The sequence below is a fragment of the Pyrus communis genome, chromosome 16, assembly GCF_963583255.1.
Source record: "Pyrus communis chromosome 16, drPyrComm1.1, whole genome shotgun sequence".
Classification (NCBI taxonomy): domain Eukaryota; kingdom Viridiplantae; phylum Streptophyta; class Magnoliopsida; order Rosales; family Rosaceae; genus Pyrus; species Pyrus communis.
This window is the reverse complement of record NC_084818.1, coordinates 11,075,536-11,094,293: the sequence shown is the minus strand read 5'-3', so window position 1 is coordinate 11,094,293 and position 18,758 is coordinate 11,075,536. Positions and strand designations below refer to the sequence as shown.

Here is an 18,758-nt window from a genome sequence, read left to right as displayed (position 1 = left end):
AACCTCATGAAAAAAAAGGTCGCAAAAACCTTGGAAACATTCATTTTTCATGCTATTACGAAAGTAGGGTTTCAATTATCCCTCTAACCACTTGGTTTTTCTTTACCAAATTTTAAACATAGTCTTATATGAATGTAAAGAACATAACCAAAGTGTTAAAACCCAGGAAAATAAGCATGGCAAAAACGAAAATTTTAAAGACAAGCATTCATGGCATATTCATATATATATATATATGTATATGTATATATATCTCATGCTTTCAAGGTTTTCATACATGGCATATTCATATATATCTCATGCTTTCATGTGAGGAGTGTGTGAGTGGCTTTGACACCATTGTTGGAAGACTATAAAAAGGACGTGTGTACCTCTTATGCGGAAGCTTGAATCTCAACATGCTCCTACAAACACGAACAACTGCTCTTACCTTCTGTGCATGACTAGAACCTCGCATGTCATCGAGTTGGCTACGATATGTCGAGCTGCCACTTGATTTTCGCCTCCCAAGACCTAGAGCCGAAAGTGATTGCTCTAAAGACCTAACTAGAATATTTGAACTGTGGAAAAACTTGTGTTTCTTATTTTTTTTCTCTCTTCCCCAAAGCCTCCTTATACAGTGGTTGGGAAGAGTGTACAAAGATTGAAAAGCCCATGAAAATCCCAAGTATATTCTAATATGAATATCTCTTGATTTTCATCTAATTATCACATAGATAATTAGGAGGCTAAGATCCTCAAGTGGGTGAAATATCCTTTGATATTTATTTATCCTATAAGATAAATCCTACAACGTTATTATAGAATCATATTTTATAATGTTAGTAGATGATATGGATGACCAATACTACATGCATTAGGGCATTAGGGGTTTAGGACTTTGAGTTAGGGTTTAGGGCTATAACACGATTGCATGGTAACACTTCGTAACAGTGAGACGATTTAATTTGCCTCAATTTTATACAAGGTAAATTAACAAAACTTCCAAGAGTAGTACTTAATAAGCATTTGAGACTGTTTAATTAATTTTATCATTGTTTATTGACAATTAAGAAAAAAGAACAATCCTTTGTTTCTGAAATCCACATGAAGAGCCTAATTTTAATTTTCAATTACTAATAATATACTAATTATTAGTTAATGAGAGGCATGCGATGCTAAGTATAATTTTATTCCTTGTACCTGTTCTTACCCTGTAAAGTGGCAACAGAATATTTACAATGCATGAACGTACAAATATTCTTCTGACAAATTAATAATTCTTAAGTTTGAATGATGAAATTAAAAAAAATGCACAGGAGATTGATACTGAACATTCAACAACATGGTGTGTGTTGAAGGCAATCGTAGATTCAATTACCACATTTAAAAGCAAAAGTATTTGTTGCAGTGGATCTGGTCTGTTCAACTCTTCTGTCAACCATTTTCTGTGGGTGGTTTCAGAGCTGATGGCTTCAAACCAAAGAAATAAATAAAGAGTAGGGTCTCCAGGTTCAATGAAATGACTCATTTTTTAATCAAAATTTTACCGGCTTTCTTTGGTCGAGAAGATTTTACCCCTTGAGTAAAATATTATATACTTGAAATCAAAGTAATTTCTAGATATATGCATGGCATATTGTCTATCCAAGTCATAGCTTGGCCTACTTAAAAACGACGTAAAATAATTAACAATACATGGTTAATACTTTCATGAGTGGTTAGATCTTACTAAATAAATTCAACGGTACTTAATCGTGATTATTATGTTGTTGTTTTCTTTGAAAAGAAAACTTTTCGAGGAGACGTTCTTGTTACGTGACAGGAATTGAGTGATAGGCAGTACCATTAAGTAAAAGTTTATTATCTGTTACAAATCTTGACTATAAATAAATAAAAGCCTATCACACATTACAACTAATATTCTTTGGTCCCTTGGTCGACCTAGTATTGGAAAAGCATATATGAATGTATGTATCACGACTTGATCTAGATATAGAATGGCCAGTAAAGAAAAGAAAACTTAATCTAGAATGGCGGTGACGGAGAAAACTATCCTAGCTAACATAGAAAGGCTAAAAGGAAATGAAAGCTTACAATGTTGGGTATTTACTGAATCAAGCATTAGAATAAAGAATAGATCGCATCAACCTCTATGTATATACGTATATATATGTATTGGAAGAATCTGATTAAAAAAATGCTAAGTTTGGGTATTTAGGAAGTATCTGGAAGGTTTTGGAGCTTAAAATATCTAGCGCATGGAGTAATTCAAACCTAAAACAGCTTCCCAAATATTATAGTTAGGTCGAAAACTAAATTTGTGCACTACATATGTTTTCTTCACAACCATGCATGTATTTTTTAATGAAAAAAAAAATTAATTGATGAGAGCAACTTATATGAAATGAGTTCACAACCATAGTGACGTGCCAGTCCATAAAAAAAATTTCTCCTAACCTAGTGGTGACACATTCGTTCAAGCAAACTTTATGTTATCTAATAAAAAGATATCGATATATTATGCCAACCATTGTCAAATTGTCAACCATCATACCCATGTCGTACAATACTTATTGCTTCAAAACTTTGATACATATCTCATCTTTGTAATGGACTGTCGTTATAGAATTTACGTACAAACAATAACCATATATAGGTACGTTCTATATTGGCTGAAAAGGACCAGAGACTAGCCTTATTAGTGACTTGTGTATTCTACATAAAATTTGTTTACAACTATCAAGCAATGAAATATATACAAGAATAATGTTGGTGGAAACAAAATGTTGATCGTCATGATTCTATACTGCATGGCAGCTGGTTACGCTCGACAATTTGTACACCATTAGCTAGAATATGACATGCCTTTTTCCCCACTAACATCTCTTAAAATTTAAGAGACGTGTGATGACACTTCAAAGCTTCTGTAATGCTATTGCCTTCGATTTCCACCCTAAATTTACATCAAAACTGACTATATAGCCATTTCAACATTCTATCCTTGATCTTGTAAGATTATGTGTTTGACCTCTTATTGTAACTCCCTGTTTGTTAACATTTTTTTCCCTCTTTACCAGAGTGTTAAGGTTAGTGTAAATACACTAGAAAACAGTCATGATACACATTTATCATTTGAAGGGTCATGAGATTTTGGGACTATATTTTTTATTTTCTAAGTGATCTTTTAAGTTAACCAGTTAGGAGAAATAATATGCAGGTTTCCCTTGTTTTTATGGATTTAGGTTTGCTTTACTTCACGTTTTGAGTTCCCCCTCTAAGCTTGTTTTCTTATAAATACTTTCTTATAGAGAAGAATAAAAAATGCGAGTGTATGTGTGATTATGACAAAATTTCATTTTGTTTGGTTATATATACATATATAAATTACAAGATCAATTAAAGTGAATAAAGATCGGCAGTAAGAGGTAACTAATATATAACTTTGTACTTAATATAACTCCAATATATATAAGGGTTTAAGATTTAGAGTTTAAATATGATTGTTTACATGAGAATTTTCGATTATAAGATAGCTAAAATTATTTAAAAGGCCAGCAATGCTAAAATAAACTGAAAATCCATTTCGCTAGTATAAATTTCATCTTCACCGTCACAAAGAAAACAACATCACCTAATTTGGGCGGCAAGAAAAAGTTAATACACATTATTTTAGATTGTGGATTTGTGGTTCTGAGCATGCCAGAATAGACGTGACTGCAATGCATCATGATTATCCATGGAATCGTAGCCTTATTAGTATTTCAAAGGGTGAGAAAAAACCATAAAGGAAGACAAAGGAAGACACTTTCGGCATAGGAACCAAAATCGAACAGAAACATGCAACAAGCATGTCCGGCCGTGGGTCACACTGTGTCTCATCAGACCTTCACCTCAGCTACATGAAAATGACTTCTCAGATTTACGTCCAACTCTGGTTCATATCAATCAACGCCCACTAAATAAAAAGTTTGAGTAAAAGTTAAAACAGAATACGATCCTCTCCGGTGAGAATTCAGATGATCAATCAATCGTATTTGTTCATTGTATATCATGCGATTAAAAATTATTTTAAAATTTTTATTTAAAATTGAATATAAATAGTACTTAACGAAAATTGATTGCATAATGTACGATAAATGGACACAATTAATCAATCTTCGAATTCCTACAAAGAGGATCCGGAGAGAATCACATACACACCCCACACATATATACATTGTCGTTCACCTTCCACAATCGTATCCGTTCATTGTATATCGTGTAATTAACAATTATTTTAAATTTTTTATTTAAAATTGAATATAAATAATACTTAATGAAAATTAACTGCATAATGTACGATGAACGGACACAATTAATCGATTTTTGAATCCTTACAAAGAGGATCTAGAGAGAATCACACGCACACCCCACACATATATACATTGTCATTCACCTTCCACCTTCAACCTGGACAAGGATTGTTTGCCCTCCCATTTTTCGTGCCCTCATGTTTTGTGTGGTCACGGTTAAGCCACGTCAACATTTTATATTGTTTTTTTTATAGAGATAATAAGATAAAAATGAATAGTAATATTAAATGTTGACGTGATTTAACTGTGACTACACAAACAAGAGAGCACTGGAGGGCACGGAAAGTGGGAGGGCATACAATCCTTGTCCCTTCAACCTTCCACCTTCCATCGTCCAACAGTAAGGTGAAAATTTTCGACTTTGGAACACTGACACAGTGCACGTGTCAACTATATGCAATAGTAAATGTTTCATTTCTCTTAATTGAAACTTTGTTTCTTCTTTTCTTCTTTTTTATTTATTTTTATTTTTTATTTTTATCAAAGTTCTCTAGTTTCTATCTAATTCATAAATTTAGCAATTTAACATGTCAATATATTTAATTTTATAATAAAAAGTTATTTAATCATTTCTAAACGTTACATTCAGTACGTTTATATTCATGATTAAATAATGTATCATATATTTTTATTTGTTTTGGTCTATTTTATCTGATAAGAAGAGATGTGTTTGTAGAATTGTAGGGGAATATGTGTGTTGTTATCCCTCTTACATTGTGCCTTTATTTATAGTAATAGAAGGAGAGAAGATATTTCTTCTTCCCCAAGGAATACAAGATACAATAGGAAATGATAACTAGAATCAAATCCAATCTAGGATTTACACAATCATACTTAAACTAGAAATGTTTACAACACTCCCCCTTGAATGTGTAAATACTTAAGGTAGATTTAACATCATGCAGAAGTTGAGGAAGTCGACTCATCAGCACTGATTCTAAGGAACAACGCTTATTCTCAATAAGGTAGGAACTTGCATAAGTAGTATGTCTCACTAAAAAACCCTAAGGCTATGGCAAAAACCTGAGTAAGGACAAAATCCATAGTCTCAGGAAAAATGCGTGAGAGATGCAAAGTCAAAAGAAACGTCTAAATGACGTCATCAGGGATATGACCAGCCCACTGTGGGTGCCTCGTTAAATCCTAGTTAGGTAGAAAAAACTCAGTGGGAAAAATGCTTATAATCGTAGGAAAAAGAGTATATTAAGATCAAGCAAGTATCTACAGGATACTCCCCCTGAGTTTGACATAATTCCAAAGAGTAATAGCAAAGTTACAACTCAGAAAGTTTACGTATACCAATTCCATGAATAAGCTTTTGAAACGTTGTCTTCGGCAATGATTTGGTGAAGAGGTCGGCCAGATTATCTTGTGAACGAATTTGATGACTTTAATCTTATGATGCTCTTGTTGTTGATGTGAAAAGAAAAACTTCGGCGCAATGTGCTTAGTGTTGTCTCCTTTGATGTAACTCTTCTTGAGTTGTTCGATACAAGTTGCGTTGTCTTCAAAGATCGTCGTCGAGACATCAACGGCAGGATAAAGATCGCATGAGCTTCGAATATGGCCCACTACTGCTCTTAACCAAAAGCATTCCCGAATTGCTTCATGTAAGGCGAGAATTTCAGCATGGTTAGACGAAGTGGCAACTAAGGTCTGTTTAGTTGACCTCCAAGAGATTGCGGTGCCTCCAATGGTAAAGACATAACCCATTTGAGAGCGCACTTTGTGCATATCATATAAGTATCCTGCGTCGACATAATCGACAAGGCGATAATCGACTCAAGGAGCATAGGGTTAGAACAAACCCAAATCTGTAGTACCTTTAAGTAACGAAAGATGTCTTTCACGCCAGTCCAGTATCTGCGTGTTGGTGTATTACTGTATCTTGTCAAAAGATTAACAGTGAAGGAGATGTCGAGTCTAGTGCATTGAGCTAAGTACAATAAAGCGCCTATAGCATTTAGATAAGGAACTTCAGGCTCCAAAATCTCTTCATCATCCTCATTCGGATGGAAGAGATCTCGTTTTGCATCTAGCGAACAAACGACCATACGAGTACTCGAAAGCTTTGCTTTATCCTCATTAAAGCGATGCAACACTTTCTGGGTGTGGTTCGATTGATGTACTAGGATTCCATCTGAACAATGCTCTATCTCGAGACCGAGACAATATCGAGTCTTACCTAGATCTTTCATTTCAAATTTCGATTTCAGGTGTGGGGCAGTTCTCGTGAGCTCTTCAAGAGTTCCGATAAGATTAATATCATCAACATATACTACAACAATCGTAAATCTGGAATGTGACTTCTTAATGAACACACAAGGGCATAGTTCGTTGTTCACATATCCTTGACTGGTCAAAGACTCACTCAGATGGTTATACCACATTCTTTTGGATTGTTTCAAATCGTAGAGTGAATGCCTTAGCTCAATTGAGAGCGTGTTTCAGGATTTGGAAATATTTGAACCAGTCAATGTAAGTCCTTTGGGAACTTTCATGTAAATTTTCATATCAAAATCCCCATAGAGATACGTGGTTATTACATCCATCAGCTACATATCTAGTTTTTCGGAAACTACCAAACTGACAAGGTAGTGAAAAGTAATCATATCCATAACGGGTGAATAAGTTTCGTAATAGTCAATCCCGGGGCGTTGTGAGAAACCTTGTGCAACAAGATGAGCTTTGTAATGCACAATATCGTTCTTCTCATTACGTTTCTGAACGAAAACCCACTTCTAGCCAACGAGCTTCACATGTGAAGGAGTAGGAGTTATAGGTCCAAACACCTTACGTTTCGAAGCGAATCGAGTTCGACTTGGATTGCTTGTTTCTAGTTTGACCAATTAGTTATACGTCGACATTCATCAACGAAACGCGATTCAATGTCATCGCTCAACATGATCTCAGTAGTTACTGCAAATGTTAATGCATCGTCGACAATCATTTCATTTCTACGCCACACATTATCTAAGCTAGCATAATAGACCAAAATCTCACGATTCTCGGGAGGAGGATTCGTTTTTTCAAGGACGCTTCCATAATCCAGAATTTCCTCATGAATTGGATAGAATGAGTAAGCGATAGTCAGATTCATGGTAGGCTTTTAGGACCTTGTGCTATGGTTTTCCTCTTCCGAGGGTGTAAATCATTTGCACCAAGGAGTTTGCCACGCTTTTGTGTAGGGGCAGATGATTGGCTAGCCGCTAATGTATATGGATCACCAAGATTGGCGTCCCGGGCTTCCAGGAGGGCAGTCCGTCGTACATTTGGTGCATCTATCTTTGCTCGTGTATTCGCAGTTGGAATATATGATCTTGTCACGCATGCTAGATCGATGAAAGCATTTGGTATGCTCTGAATGAGACAAAGTGGGATTCGTCCATGATAATTTGCGTCATGCTTCAGGAAGGGTGATGTTCTTATCTCCCCCTAACGACGGGAAAACTATCTTATAGAAGTGACAATCCGCGAAATGAGCGGTAAACAGATCGACAGTCAAAGGTTCTAAGTAACAAATAACTGAAGGATAATCATATTCGACATAGATTCCCATCCTTCGATGAGGCCCTATTTTTGTACGTAAGGGTGGCGAGATCGGCACATATACCGCACAACCAAATACGCGCATATGCGATATGTCGGGTTCGTATCTGGTAACTAACTGAAGGACACTAAATGGTTATGTCATAATAGGCCTCAGGCAGACCAACTTTGCTGCGTGCAATATTGCATGGCCCCAAGCAGCGATTGGGAGCTTGGTACGTATGACCAACGATCGAGCAATCATTTGTAAGCGCTTAATGAAAGCCTCTGCCAAGCCGTTTTGGGTGTGAACATGGGGTACATGATGTTCAATTTCAACCCCAACCGACATGCAATAGGCATCAAAAGTTTTAGATATAAATTCTCCAGCATTATCCAATCAAATAGATTTTATCAGATAATCAGGGTGGTGAGCCCTGAGCTTGATAACCTGAGCCAACAGTTTAGAGAATGCAGCGTTCCTTGTGGACAACAAGCACACGTGTGACCAACGTGTGGAAACGTTAACCAAAACCATAAAGCATCTAAATGGTCCGCATGGAGATTGAATCGGTCCACAAATGTCCCCCTGAATCCGTTGCAGAAAAATAGGAGGATTCGAACGAATCTTGTCATAAGAAGGCTTAGTAATAAGCTTTCCCATCGAACATGTTTGACATGTGATTCCTTGGATCGAACCTAAACTTCGGGTTAGTGGATGCCCGTGTGAAGATTTGAGGATACGGCGCATCGCTATTCATCTAGGATGTCCCAAACGATCAAGCCAAAGTGTAATTTTGTGTACGGTCCCAGTAGTAGGGCCAACCATATAGTGGTATTCTATAGGGCGTATGGTTGTAGTATATAAACCACTCGGGGTACGCTCCATCTTCTCTATAATACGCTTTTGGCCATATTCGTAGGAAGTTATGCATAAAAATTCAACTCCGTTTTCTACATGGGTTTTAGCAGGGTAATTGTTATCTCTAATGTCCTTGAAACTTAACAACGTTCTTCCAGAACGTGGAGAATAGAGTGCCTCAGAAATGGTCAAGATTGTACCATTGAACAACATTATACGTGCCTTACCGTATCCTTATATCAGGTTGGATGGGCCTAAGAGGGTTCTCAAAGGTGCATTCTTAGGGATGACATTAGTGAAATAGATGCGCTCACGCAAAAAGGTATGCATGATTGCACTATTTGCCAAACAACTAACTTTCCCACTAGTTATACCTAGAATGAAAAATTAATTTGAATTGGTCACATGCATAAAAGTTTTGAAAAAAAATATCAATTCAAAATAATTTCATTTATCCAAGGATTAAAAACTTAATATCCAAAACAAATCACCAACTAATAATCCAAATATAAAAGGAAAATTGTTCAAAAATCAACCAAAAACAAAGGAGGGGTTCGGCCACTAGGTGGACTTCGGCCCTATTTGTCTTATCTGAACTAAAAATAAATCTATGTCTAAGATTCTAATCTTATATAGGAGTGGTATCCTCCTGAAAATCAGAAACCTCCATCTTTGTAGTCTCTGGTTCGTCCACTTGCATGAAGTTTGATTCAAAATTCTTACGATGAGAATGATATTCATCTATAACCTTCTTGGGAGTTTGGCAAACACGGGACCAATGGTCCTTTGAACCATAGCGATAGCACATGTCCGCATCCATGGTTTCAGGTGTTTTGCCCTTATTCTTGAAGTTCGGGGCTTTGGGGAGGGGTGAGGTTTGGTTGTTTCTGGGCTTTGTTTCCTCCCTTAGATGGGCTTTGACTCTGTTGACCTTGGTGGGATGGCTTCTGGCCGTCCCTACCACACCTCTTTTGGCGTTTTGGGTGTTGGTTGGGGCTATAATGTGCTTCAGGCACAACAGTCGCCCCAGTAGGTCTAGCTTGATGATTCTTCATCAACAACTGGCTTTGCTTTTCAGCGAGAAGTAAAACAGAGATCAAATCCGAGAACTTAGTGAACTTCTGAGCTCTATATTGTAGATGCAGGACAATATTAGAAGCAGAGAAATTCGAATAAGTATTCTCTAGGAGATCCTCTTCAGTCAAAGTTTCATTGCAAAACATGAGAAGTGATCGGATTCGACAAACTTCAAAATTATATTCATTCACAGACTTAAAGTCTTGGAAGCGCAAGTGTTGCCAGTCGTGTCTTGCTTCAGGCAAGAATGTATCATTTTGGTGATCAAAACGATCAGCCAAAGCAACCCATAATACACGTGGATCCTCCTCAACAAGATATTCAGTTTGCAGAGCATCATGAATATGTCTTCGGATGAAGATCATAGCAGTGGGTTTTTCAGCTTCGCCAATAGGCTCGTCCGTTTCTTTTTCAATAGCAGGATGCAAGTTCGTTGCAGTGAGGTAGAGCTTCACATCTTGGACCCACTTGAGGTAGTTCATTCCAGAGACCTCCAAAGTGGTAAAGTCGAGTTTGTTCAAATTCGACATGTTCCTATCACAAAATAGATGGACAAGATGTGGTTAGTGTAATGGAGAAAAATCAATCTATTCATGTAGGAGTAGAACATACAGGCTCTAATAGACAAGATTCAGTTTAATTTTGCATGAAAAAACTTCGGGTTTTCATGGGTGATGTGTTTAAATGAAAAACTTCAGGTTTTCAAACAACGCATGTTTATAAGAAACTTCAGGTTTCAAAATAATTATGAACTTCAGGTTCATATATTCCTGCAGGCAAACACAAATATATATATATATATATATATATATATATATGCAAACAAATACGCAACAAGAATATTCAAAAATATAAAATTTAGGTTTACAATTATAATTATAATTGAATTTTAATTATTTGGACTTCGGACCAAATTTAAGTGCGGGTGAAAAAATATAAAACCCATTGGGCCTAAAATAATTAGGTGAATAAAACTCGAGGCCCAAAAGAAATGCATAAGCCCACAAGGTGGCTTAATAAAATGGGTGCCATGCTTCCTAGACCCTAAAATTGGGCTAGGGATCTCGGGTCTAGGATGCAAGCCTATGGGGAGAGACAGGACATAGGGTTAAGTTGCTGCAGGCATGCCCAGAGAAAAAAACATACGGGCCGCTGCAGGCGAGCCCAAAACAAAATTTATTTTGTCTTGTTTTTTTTTTCTTTTCTGTTTTTATATATGTAGGCTGGGGAAAATTGGGCCAAAATAAATGTTATGGGCTGTAAGATGTAGGCCAAAAACAGATTGAGGTTTGAGGGTTAGGCCGAGAAAGGGCCAAAAGGGCTGTGGGTCATACATCCCAACCATGCTGGGCGTGATTGGCTGGGGAAAACACCAGGTTTGGTTCACGGCGCCGCGTTAGGTGGTTGGCTTTGGGACAACGATGCTTGGGGTGAGTCCATGGGTCGTCAAATACTTCAAATATGAACAGAAATTTGAAAAAAATTCTCGACATTCGATGTAAAACCCTAGAAATTCGAATCGGACTTAGATAAATTCCGATGAGATTCGAGAATCTCGGTTAATTGGTGTCGATGACGAGCTTCAGGCCGTCAAACATGGTGACCCGAGGTGTAAGGATGGGCTACAGGCCATCCTGCCATGGGGGAAGACACCATGAAAGACGTTGGGGTCGCTGGGTTTTCAGTCTTGGAGTCTTCGGCTCCGGCTTTGGGACTCAGTGTGGCCATCCCAGCTTTAGGCTTGGTTGAAGGCGCAAGGTCATGGGTTCAAAAAACCCAAACCGTGATTCCCAATCACAAAAAATTGTTTTTTTTCTTCTTCTCAATTCATACATAATTCAATTATATGCATATTCAATTTAATTATATGCATATGTAAAACAATAATATGTTAATTGAATTCAATTTGATGCATATACAAATATATTTGATGCAATTCATGGCAAATATCAAATTCACATAATTCAACAATTATGATTATGAGGTATACACAATTTATGTAGAATCTAAAATTCATAAAACGTAAAGTTGAGTCATGCATCGTGATGAATGTTCATGCTATCAAGGCTGCAAAAATATCGAGATAAAAATCGTTGTTTTGAACGAACCTGATTGCGTGATGGTATAGAGGAACTGGTTTGATGCAGAAAAATTCTTCAACGTCAAATTCCTAAGCGCAGCGGTAGGAGCGTGTTGATAACGTGTTTTGGTCTATTTTATCTGACAAGGAGAGAGAGGGCCGGCTGCAAGGAGAAGGGAGAGAGATATGTGTTTGTAGAATTGTAGAGGAATGTGTGTATTGTTATCTCTCCTACATTGTGCCTTTATTTATAGTAATAGAAGGAGAGAAGATATTCCTTCTTCCCCAAGGAATACAAGATAAAATAGGAAAGGATAACTATAATCAAATCTAATCTAGGATTTACAAAACATACTTAAACTAGGAATGTTTATAACATTATTTTTAATTTATAACATTTTTAATTTGTAATCATTTTTTAATTTGTACTTATTCTCTTTTTAATCTTAATTTGTACTCATATATTTAATTTCTTTTTTGCCATTTTTTTAAACTTAAAACTTTTATTTGTACCCTAATTTTTAAAATCATTTATTGCACCCAAGATTTTAAAATTTGTTATGTACTCCAAATCAGGCTGCAAGTACATTTTGTGGGTACTTAACATTTTTTTCCTTTCGATATTGAAATTGGTAGATTTTTTTTTTTAACAAAAATCAGATTGCTACATTCTTTTGACACGGATAACGTGTAGGGGTGAGTACATTTTTTGATATTGTGAACTATAAAGGGTGAGATTAGTTTTTACATCTTACAAATTGTGATTTTTAAATAATATCCCATATTTTCAATAAAATAAAAAAGAAGAAAGAATATCCCATAAAATGGGGAGTTATATATTTCATAAGTTGTTACTTTTATAAAAAAATTAACATGAAAATATATGATATTGATATACTAAGGCGTACAAAGTCACTTTCATAAAAAACTGAAAAGCAATAGGGTTTCAGTTAAAGAACAGTAATAGCAAGAAATCCAATCCAAAGTCTCCTTTAATTTAAAATTGAAAATAAGTTAACTTATAAACAAATTATAATATAGTGCCATAGCCGTCTCATACTCATTATGTAGATGAGTTTAATCAAATTAATTTGTTTGTGTGTTTGTGTATATATATATCTATTATCATATATAAGTTTATTGGTTATGGTATGTGATGATCTCATCAGTTTTAACATTGTGCTATGAGTCATTTTGACTTGGAATTTCTCAAATTGAGTCATTGTGTATTGTGAGGATCAATTAAACACGCAGCATGCTCATCATATAATACACGTACACACACACACACACACACACACACACACATATTCTGTGATTATGATGATGGATACAGAAGAGCCTGGGACACGGATAGGTTGTTGGATTGTCATATGTGTACGGAAACTTTAACAAAAGCTTTCGGTACTGTTTATTTTAACGAAAAATCATATTTTTACACTAAAATGTCAATCCTGGTACTATTTATTTTAACATTTATTTTGTCTTTATCATTAAAACTCAAATTTTTCAAATTTTTCTCATTAGTTTTTCTTATTCTTAATAATGCCTCATGTTTAATATTTAGGTTCCATCTGCTACAATGAAGCCAAAACATCCAGCATTCGACTAATTAATTTTCAATAATCCACCCTAATATTGAAGAAACACATTAGAGAATAGAGATACAAGTATAATTTACATTATTTATATGTATAGTTCAGCTTTCAAAGTCACAAGAAAAACAGTGCTTGATACAATGGGGAGTCCTACAAGCATATTAAGGCCTCAATAGAGAGGATTAGCGTGAATAGTACTGATATACATTTTGAAGGAAAACATGGACGACAACTTTCCTATTTAGTCCATTAAAAAAACCTTTGAGAGCTGCATTAATCAGCATCCAAAGTAATTATAATGGGAAAAATTATTATGAGCACGTCCAAAACGAAATTAAAAACATATTCAACCTCAGTAATTATTTTCTAGTACCCTTAATTAATTGCACACACTAGAGTATAGGTCCCCAATACTCTTTAAGTCGTAGCTCGAAGGAGAGGTGAGTGAGGCATTGGTGAATGAGGAGACATCATACGTGGTGACATAACACTAACACCTTCCTGCTCAAACCTTCTGGATGATGATGAAAAGCTCAGCCTTAGATTGCTCTGCCAACGCTTCTTAGGACTTTTCACTTGTGCTTGTTCTTGAGCTTTCTTTCCTTGCCCTACAAATGCCCTAATCCTTTTGAGTGCAACTTCCACTGTGTCATCATCCATGTTGGCGAAGCAAACCCTAAACCAACCAGGCTCGACACATTTAAATGAAGAGCCCGGAGAAACGTTGAGCTTCACTTCATTAACGATTACACGCCACAACACCATTTCGCCATCAAACGTTTGATCTTTCAATAGCCTCCTTAAGTCCATCCAACAGAAAAGGCCGGCATTGCTCTTCAAGCAGTTGATTCCCACTTCCTCAAGCCCATCAGTGAAGACCCCGTGCCTCTTTGCGAGCCTTTTTGCGCTTGTGGTGAGGAACTTCTCGACAAAATCTTCGTCCGAAAGCATGGACGCAAGCATGTGCTGAGTTTGGGATGAGACCAGCCCAAAACTTGACATTTTTCGGCCAATGTTCACCACGTCATCGTTGTAGGAGTAAACGATGCCGACTCTCAATCCCGGGAACCCCATGTCCTTGGACAAACTGTAGACAATGTGGATTAGGTTGGGGTTGCAATTCATGTTTTGTATAACCTCGGTGATGCATGTGAATTTTGGGGAGCTGAAGACTGTGGCTGCATAGATTTCATCACAAACCAAGTGAATGTTCTTTTGGTTTATAAATGTGACAAGGCTTTCAAGTGTGTCTTTGTCTAGGGTTGTGCCTAATGGATTTGATGGGTTTGTTATGATCAAGCCCTTGACATTGATGTTGTTGTTTTGGGCTTTTTCATAAGCTGCTTCCAGTGCTTCCTTGGTTATTTTGAAATTGTTGGAGCTATCACAATCGACCGGGACAATTTGGACTCCAGTTCTCCATCCGAGGTCTCGGTAAAATCTGCAATTAGACATATCAAATGTTAATTAATTATTAATGAAACTAATTCAATCCATATATTAAGCTTCTAAATTAGCTTGGTGACTTGTAACTAGCAATTTCTTCATAATTTGTACATATGGATATATGAAAATGAGACTAGCCCACTGAGCATATCAAGTTTGGTAAGCACTATATGAGAACGGAAATTGAAGCTAATTAGAGAATTTTAACATTACGGTATAAAGATTAAGACTTTAAACAATTAAATCTTAGAAGGAAACGAAGTTGGAGTTTTGCCTAAACATCCAGTTGTAACTACACAGACTAATCTGATTTGAATTATCATCCAATGTGAATGTATGGTTGAGGATTGATGCGTATGGCTTGATCTTATAGTAAATTTCAACTATGGAGTTAAAAATCTTAACTAGTTCTTATGATATACATTAACAATACTGTATGTGATCGTTAGGGCTAAGTATAGAATGATGAGTAAGTGTGAGTGAGATTCAAAATTAGAAACCTTTCTATAAATATAAAAGAAAAGTATGTGATCTCAACCGAATTTATTGAACTATAATCCTTATTTATACTTGATTATGACTCTAAACACACGTTTCAGATATGAAAAATTCTGTGACCAAAACATTATTTAAAAAAGTAAAGAAAATATTACAACTCTCTCTATGTCAGTTGGACCAAATCTGTTGACCTTCAATATAAAAACCCAAATATATTTATCTTAAGGATTTCAAAACCCCTGTGGTCAAGTCCATGACTTGGACTCCACAAGTTTCTTTCTACCAAATTCTTAAACCTACTACTGTATTTTTTGTACAAATTAAAACACGCGTAGTCAACCAAACGCTTGAAAAGAAAAATGGTGCTAATTGGGAAATTAAGTACTCAACTATTCGGCACGGTATATAATTAATTAGCTACGTACGTACGTAAACGTAAACAATTAAAAAACAATATGTGAAATGAAAGACATAGAAGAAGCATCACGTACGCTGGATAGTACGGTGAGGGGATAAGGAAAGCATCGCCGCGGTTGGCCAAACAGAACATGACCAGCTCATTTGCTCCGGTGGCTCCTCCACTCATAACTACGCGATGAGGATCAAATGTGACTCTACCACCTCTTGCTTTCGACATGAACGTAGCAATGGCCTGAAAAATAATTAAGATCATGCAAGTTGATTATAATGGCAATTACTGAATAATTGATTTCCATGGACCATGCCATGCATGCATATGTGTATGTATACCTGTCTGAACTCTGGTAAGCCATGATAGTCTTGAAAATTGGCCACGCTTCTGAACTTCTCAATTCCTTCAGCAGTGCAAATAGAGGCTTTGGGATTTTTTCTAATCCACTCTTCAACCAAGTCGAAGGAAAGCTGAAACAGACAAAGTAAAACCATGCATTTTGTTAGCTTAATTTCTTCTTAACTCTAACGTAATTATGTATAATACAACATAGTCACAGTTGAGGCTTGTAGCTCAAGTGGTAGTGAATATTTTGTCCGACTTCAAAATCCCTCGCCCCCTTAATCACCTTATAACTGAAAAAAAACTAAAACGGGAAGAAGAAAAATAACGTAGTGCAAACCTGATTTTCTGCCAGACCCATCTGGATAACTCCTTCAGGATTTTCAGTTAGGTGAAATGGGTTTTGATCGTACGCCTTCCATCCGTCGAAGTACGGCGAGTTCTCACCATGTTTTTCATTGGTTGCAATCCTGGATAACAGTAAGCGATTCTCACTTGCAGATGAGGCCATTTTCTTGGTGCCAAAGAACACACAAGCTATATATCTGGAGGGAATGATTATACTACTGGAAGTCTGGAACGACAGTAGTGCTTATGTTTTTTAAACAATGAAGTGTGAAGCAAAGGGTAAGGCAATTGTAGATTTATAGGCAGTAGAAGATTGAATGGCAAGCTGCACAGGAAGCAAAATTTGATTGAAAAGTCCACTTCAAAATTCAAATGTAGAAAAACCGACCCATAAGAAAGGAAATAACAGAATTTAATTGTGCCAGTGTTGGTCAATGAGTCGTAATTGCTTGCGTGTTGTACATCATACCGAACCATCAAGCATGAAAAAACTTGCACAGCCACGTGTACACCGGCAGTGTACCTCTTGGTGGTCCTCATACATCACCTTTCATGAAACATTCCTATAACTCATCACTTTTTTCTCAATTGACATGCCACATGGTAATATTGTAACAAATAATGTTAAGGAGATTAAATTTGTAGTTAAAATTTTATAAACTAAATGACATGAAAGTTAATGATTGAATTATTACTTAATCGTTGATAAACATACTCATTTCCTATTGATGATACATCATTTGGTTTGCAAATTTTATCTACAAATAGAATCTCCATAGCATTTCTCTATCGTCACACAACAATATATCATTTAATCAAATAAGGGCTTATCTCAACTTCATTTGTTTCTAATAAATAAAATACTAACATGTATACAGACACATCATTGATGGTTCTTTTTATGTATATAAAAAGTTGTTTTTCATTTTTCTATTAGTTAGGTATTTGCTTTTGTGTTAATTTTTTCTTCAATGGATGTGTTATGTTTCTAGGAATGAAGCTTCCCCGAAGCACCATGAAAGAAAGAACGAAGATTTTGGTGCTGACTGAAAGCATATAGTTAGAAGTTAGAACTTTGGAATTTGGTCGGTTTTGGACTTGTGCACCAAGAGTAGTAAATGCACAAGACTCACACATTATTAGGACTTCAAATCTAAAGGGTATTACTATTTCCTTGAGGTTTCCTTTTCCTCCACGGTTGCTTTGTGAGATACTAATTTGGTCTCCACGTTAATGTGCTCCATTGCATTACTTTGCCATCTTTTCTAAAATTACTAATTAAATCCCTCGTGTGCTCAAATGGGAATGCAATTAAATACCTCGTAAATAGTTGGAAAACCGACTTATATCATGATCCTGCCAAAAATAGCTGATGAGAAGTGAGGACATCTCAGAAAATGTACTTTCCGGCCCCCTAACCTTTTGTTGTAATATTTAACGCGGTGGTCTCTGGTAGTACCGAAAAGCCAAGCAAATCAAAAAGGTGGTTTGTGGACTGTGGGAGGGTGGAGAAGGTTGCTTCTTATTACTCTATAAGGGTGGTACAAATTTCAAATTTTAGATTTAAAAGATAAAACATACACCCTGGAAGTGGTATAGCACCAACTAAAGGCGATGATTGTGTATTTTGACTTTAGCGCAAACACTCACTCGTATTAGTCATTGATTTGAAGCATCCCTTTCACATTTGCTAACGTATGTATTGGTTTGCATGACTGTACGTAGCTAGGTAATTGAGATATTACTAATTTTCATTGTTATACGTATGTATTGGTTTGCCGTATAATAGTATAATTTCAACTTTTTATGTTACTTAACTACCTTTCGAATCATTCACTCAAATCATTTCCGTATCACACTTTTAAACATTATGTTACATTATATTTCTGAGACTATCGAAATGTATACATTCAAATATGAGTTTATGTAATCAACGATGAAATAAGATACAACATATAATTGAATGGTTTTACTACAAATTGCATCAAAAGTTTTTTTTTATAAAATCTAATCACACACCTGCTGTACCCACATCTCTTTAATAAGACAATTTATCCGTTTTGTAATTCCATTACACTATGTTTGGATGAGGGAAATAAACTTAGAATTTGGATAAAAGTATGAATTTATAAATTGACATACACCAATTTCCTTGTTTGAATTCATAAACATAGAAATTTAGAATTTCCGCGTGGAAAAAAAAATTTGGAATTTGGGACCTTCAATTCCCAAG

At 35.9% G+C, this 18,758-nt stretch overlaps 2 protein-coding genes across 2 annotated transcripts; both read right to left on the bottom strand.

Annotated features, from left to right (window-relative positions):
• Positions 1 to 9,563: 9,563 nt before the first annotated feature.
• LOC137719797 (uncharacterized) lies at positions 9,564 to 10,331 on the bottom strand. Its single transcript, XM_068458816.1, has one exon. It carries the CDS (start codon positions 10,329 to 10,331, stop codon positions 9,564 to 9,566), a length of 768 nt encoding a protein of 255 aa, XP_068314917.1.
• Positions 10,332 to 13,695: 3,364 nt separating this feature from the next.
• LOC137720590 (1-aminocyclopropane-1-carboxylate synthase 1) lies at positions 13,696 to 16,798 on the bottom strand. The gene is made up of 4 exons (XM_068459681.1): positions 16,518 to 16,798; positions 16,174 to 16,305; positions 15,915 to 16,075; positions 13,696 to 14,920 (listed from the first exon to the last, which is right to left on the bottom strand). The coding sequence occupies exons 1-4, from the start codon at positions 16,686 to 16,688 to the stop codon at positions 13,897 to 13,899; spliced, it is 1,488 nt and encodes a 495-aa protein (XP_068315782.1). The 5' UTR covers positions 16,689 to 16,798; the 3' UTR covers positions 13,696 to 13,896.
• Positions 16,799 to 18,758: the final 1,960 nt, after the last annotated feature.

Bases quoted from the DNA above. Each gene is read 5' to 3' on its own strand.
- LOC137719797 (XM_068458816.1), bottom strand. From the start codon at position 10,331: ATGTCGAATTTGAACAAACTCGACTTTACCACTTTGGAGGTCTCTGGA.
- LOC137720590 (XM_068459681.1), bottom strand. From the start codon at position 16,688: ATGGCCTCATCTGCAAGTGAGAATCGCTTACTGTTATCCAGGATTGCA. The intron at 16,306-16,517 runs GTTTGCACTACG...TGTCTGTTTCAG, and splicing joins TGGGTCTGGCAGAAAATCAG to CTTTCCTTCGACTTGGTTGA. The intron at 14,921-15,914 runs GTACGTGATGCT...GTCTAATTGCAG, and splicing joins CCCTCACCGTACTATCCAGC to ATTTTACCGAGACCTCGGAT.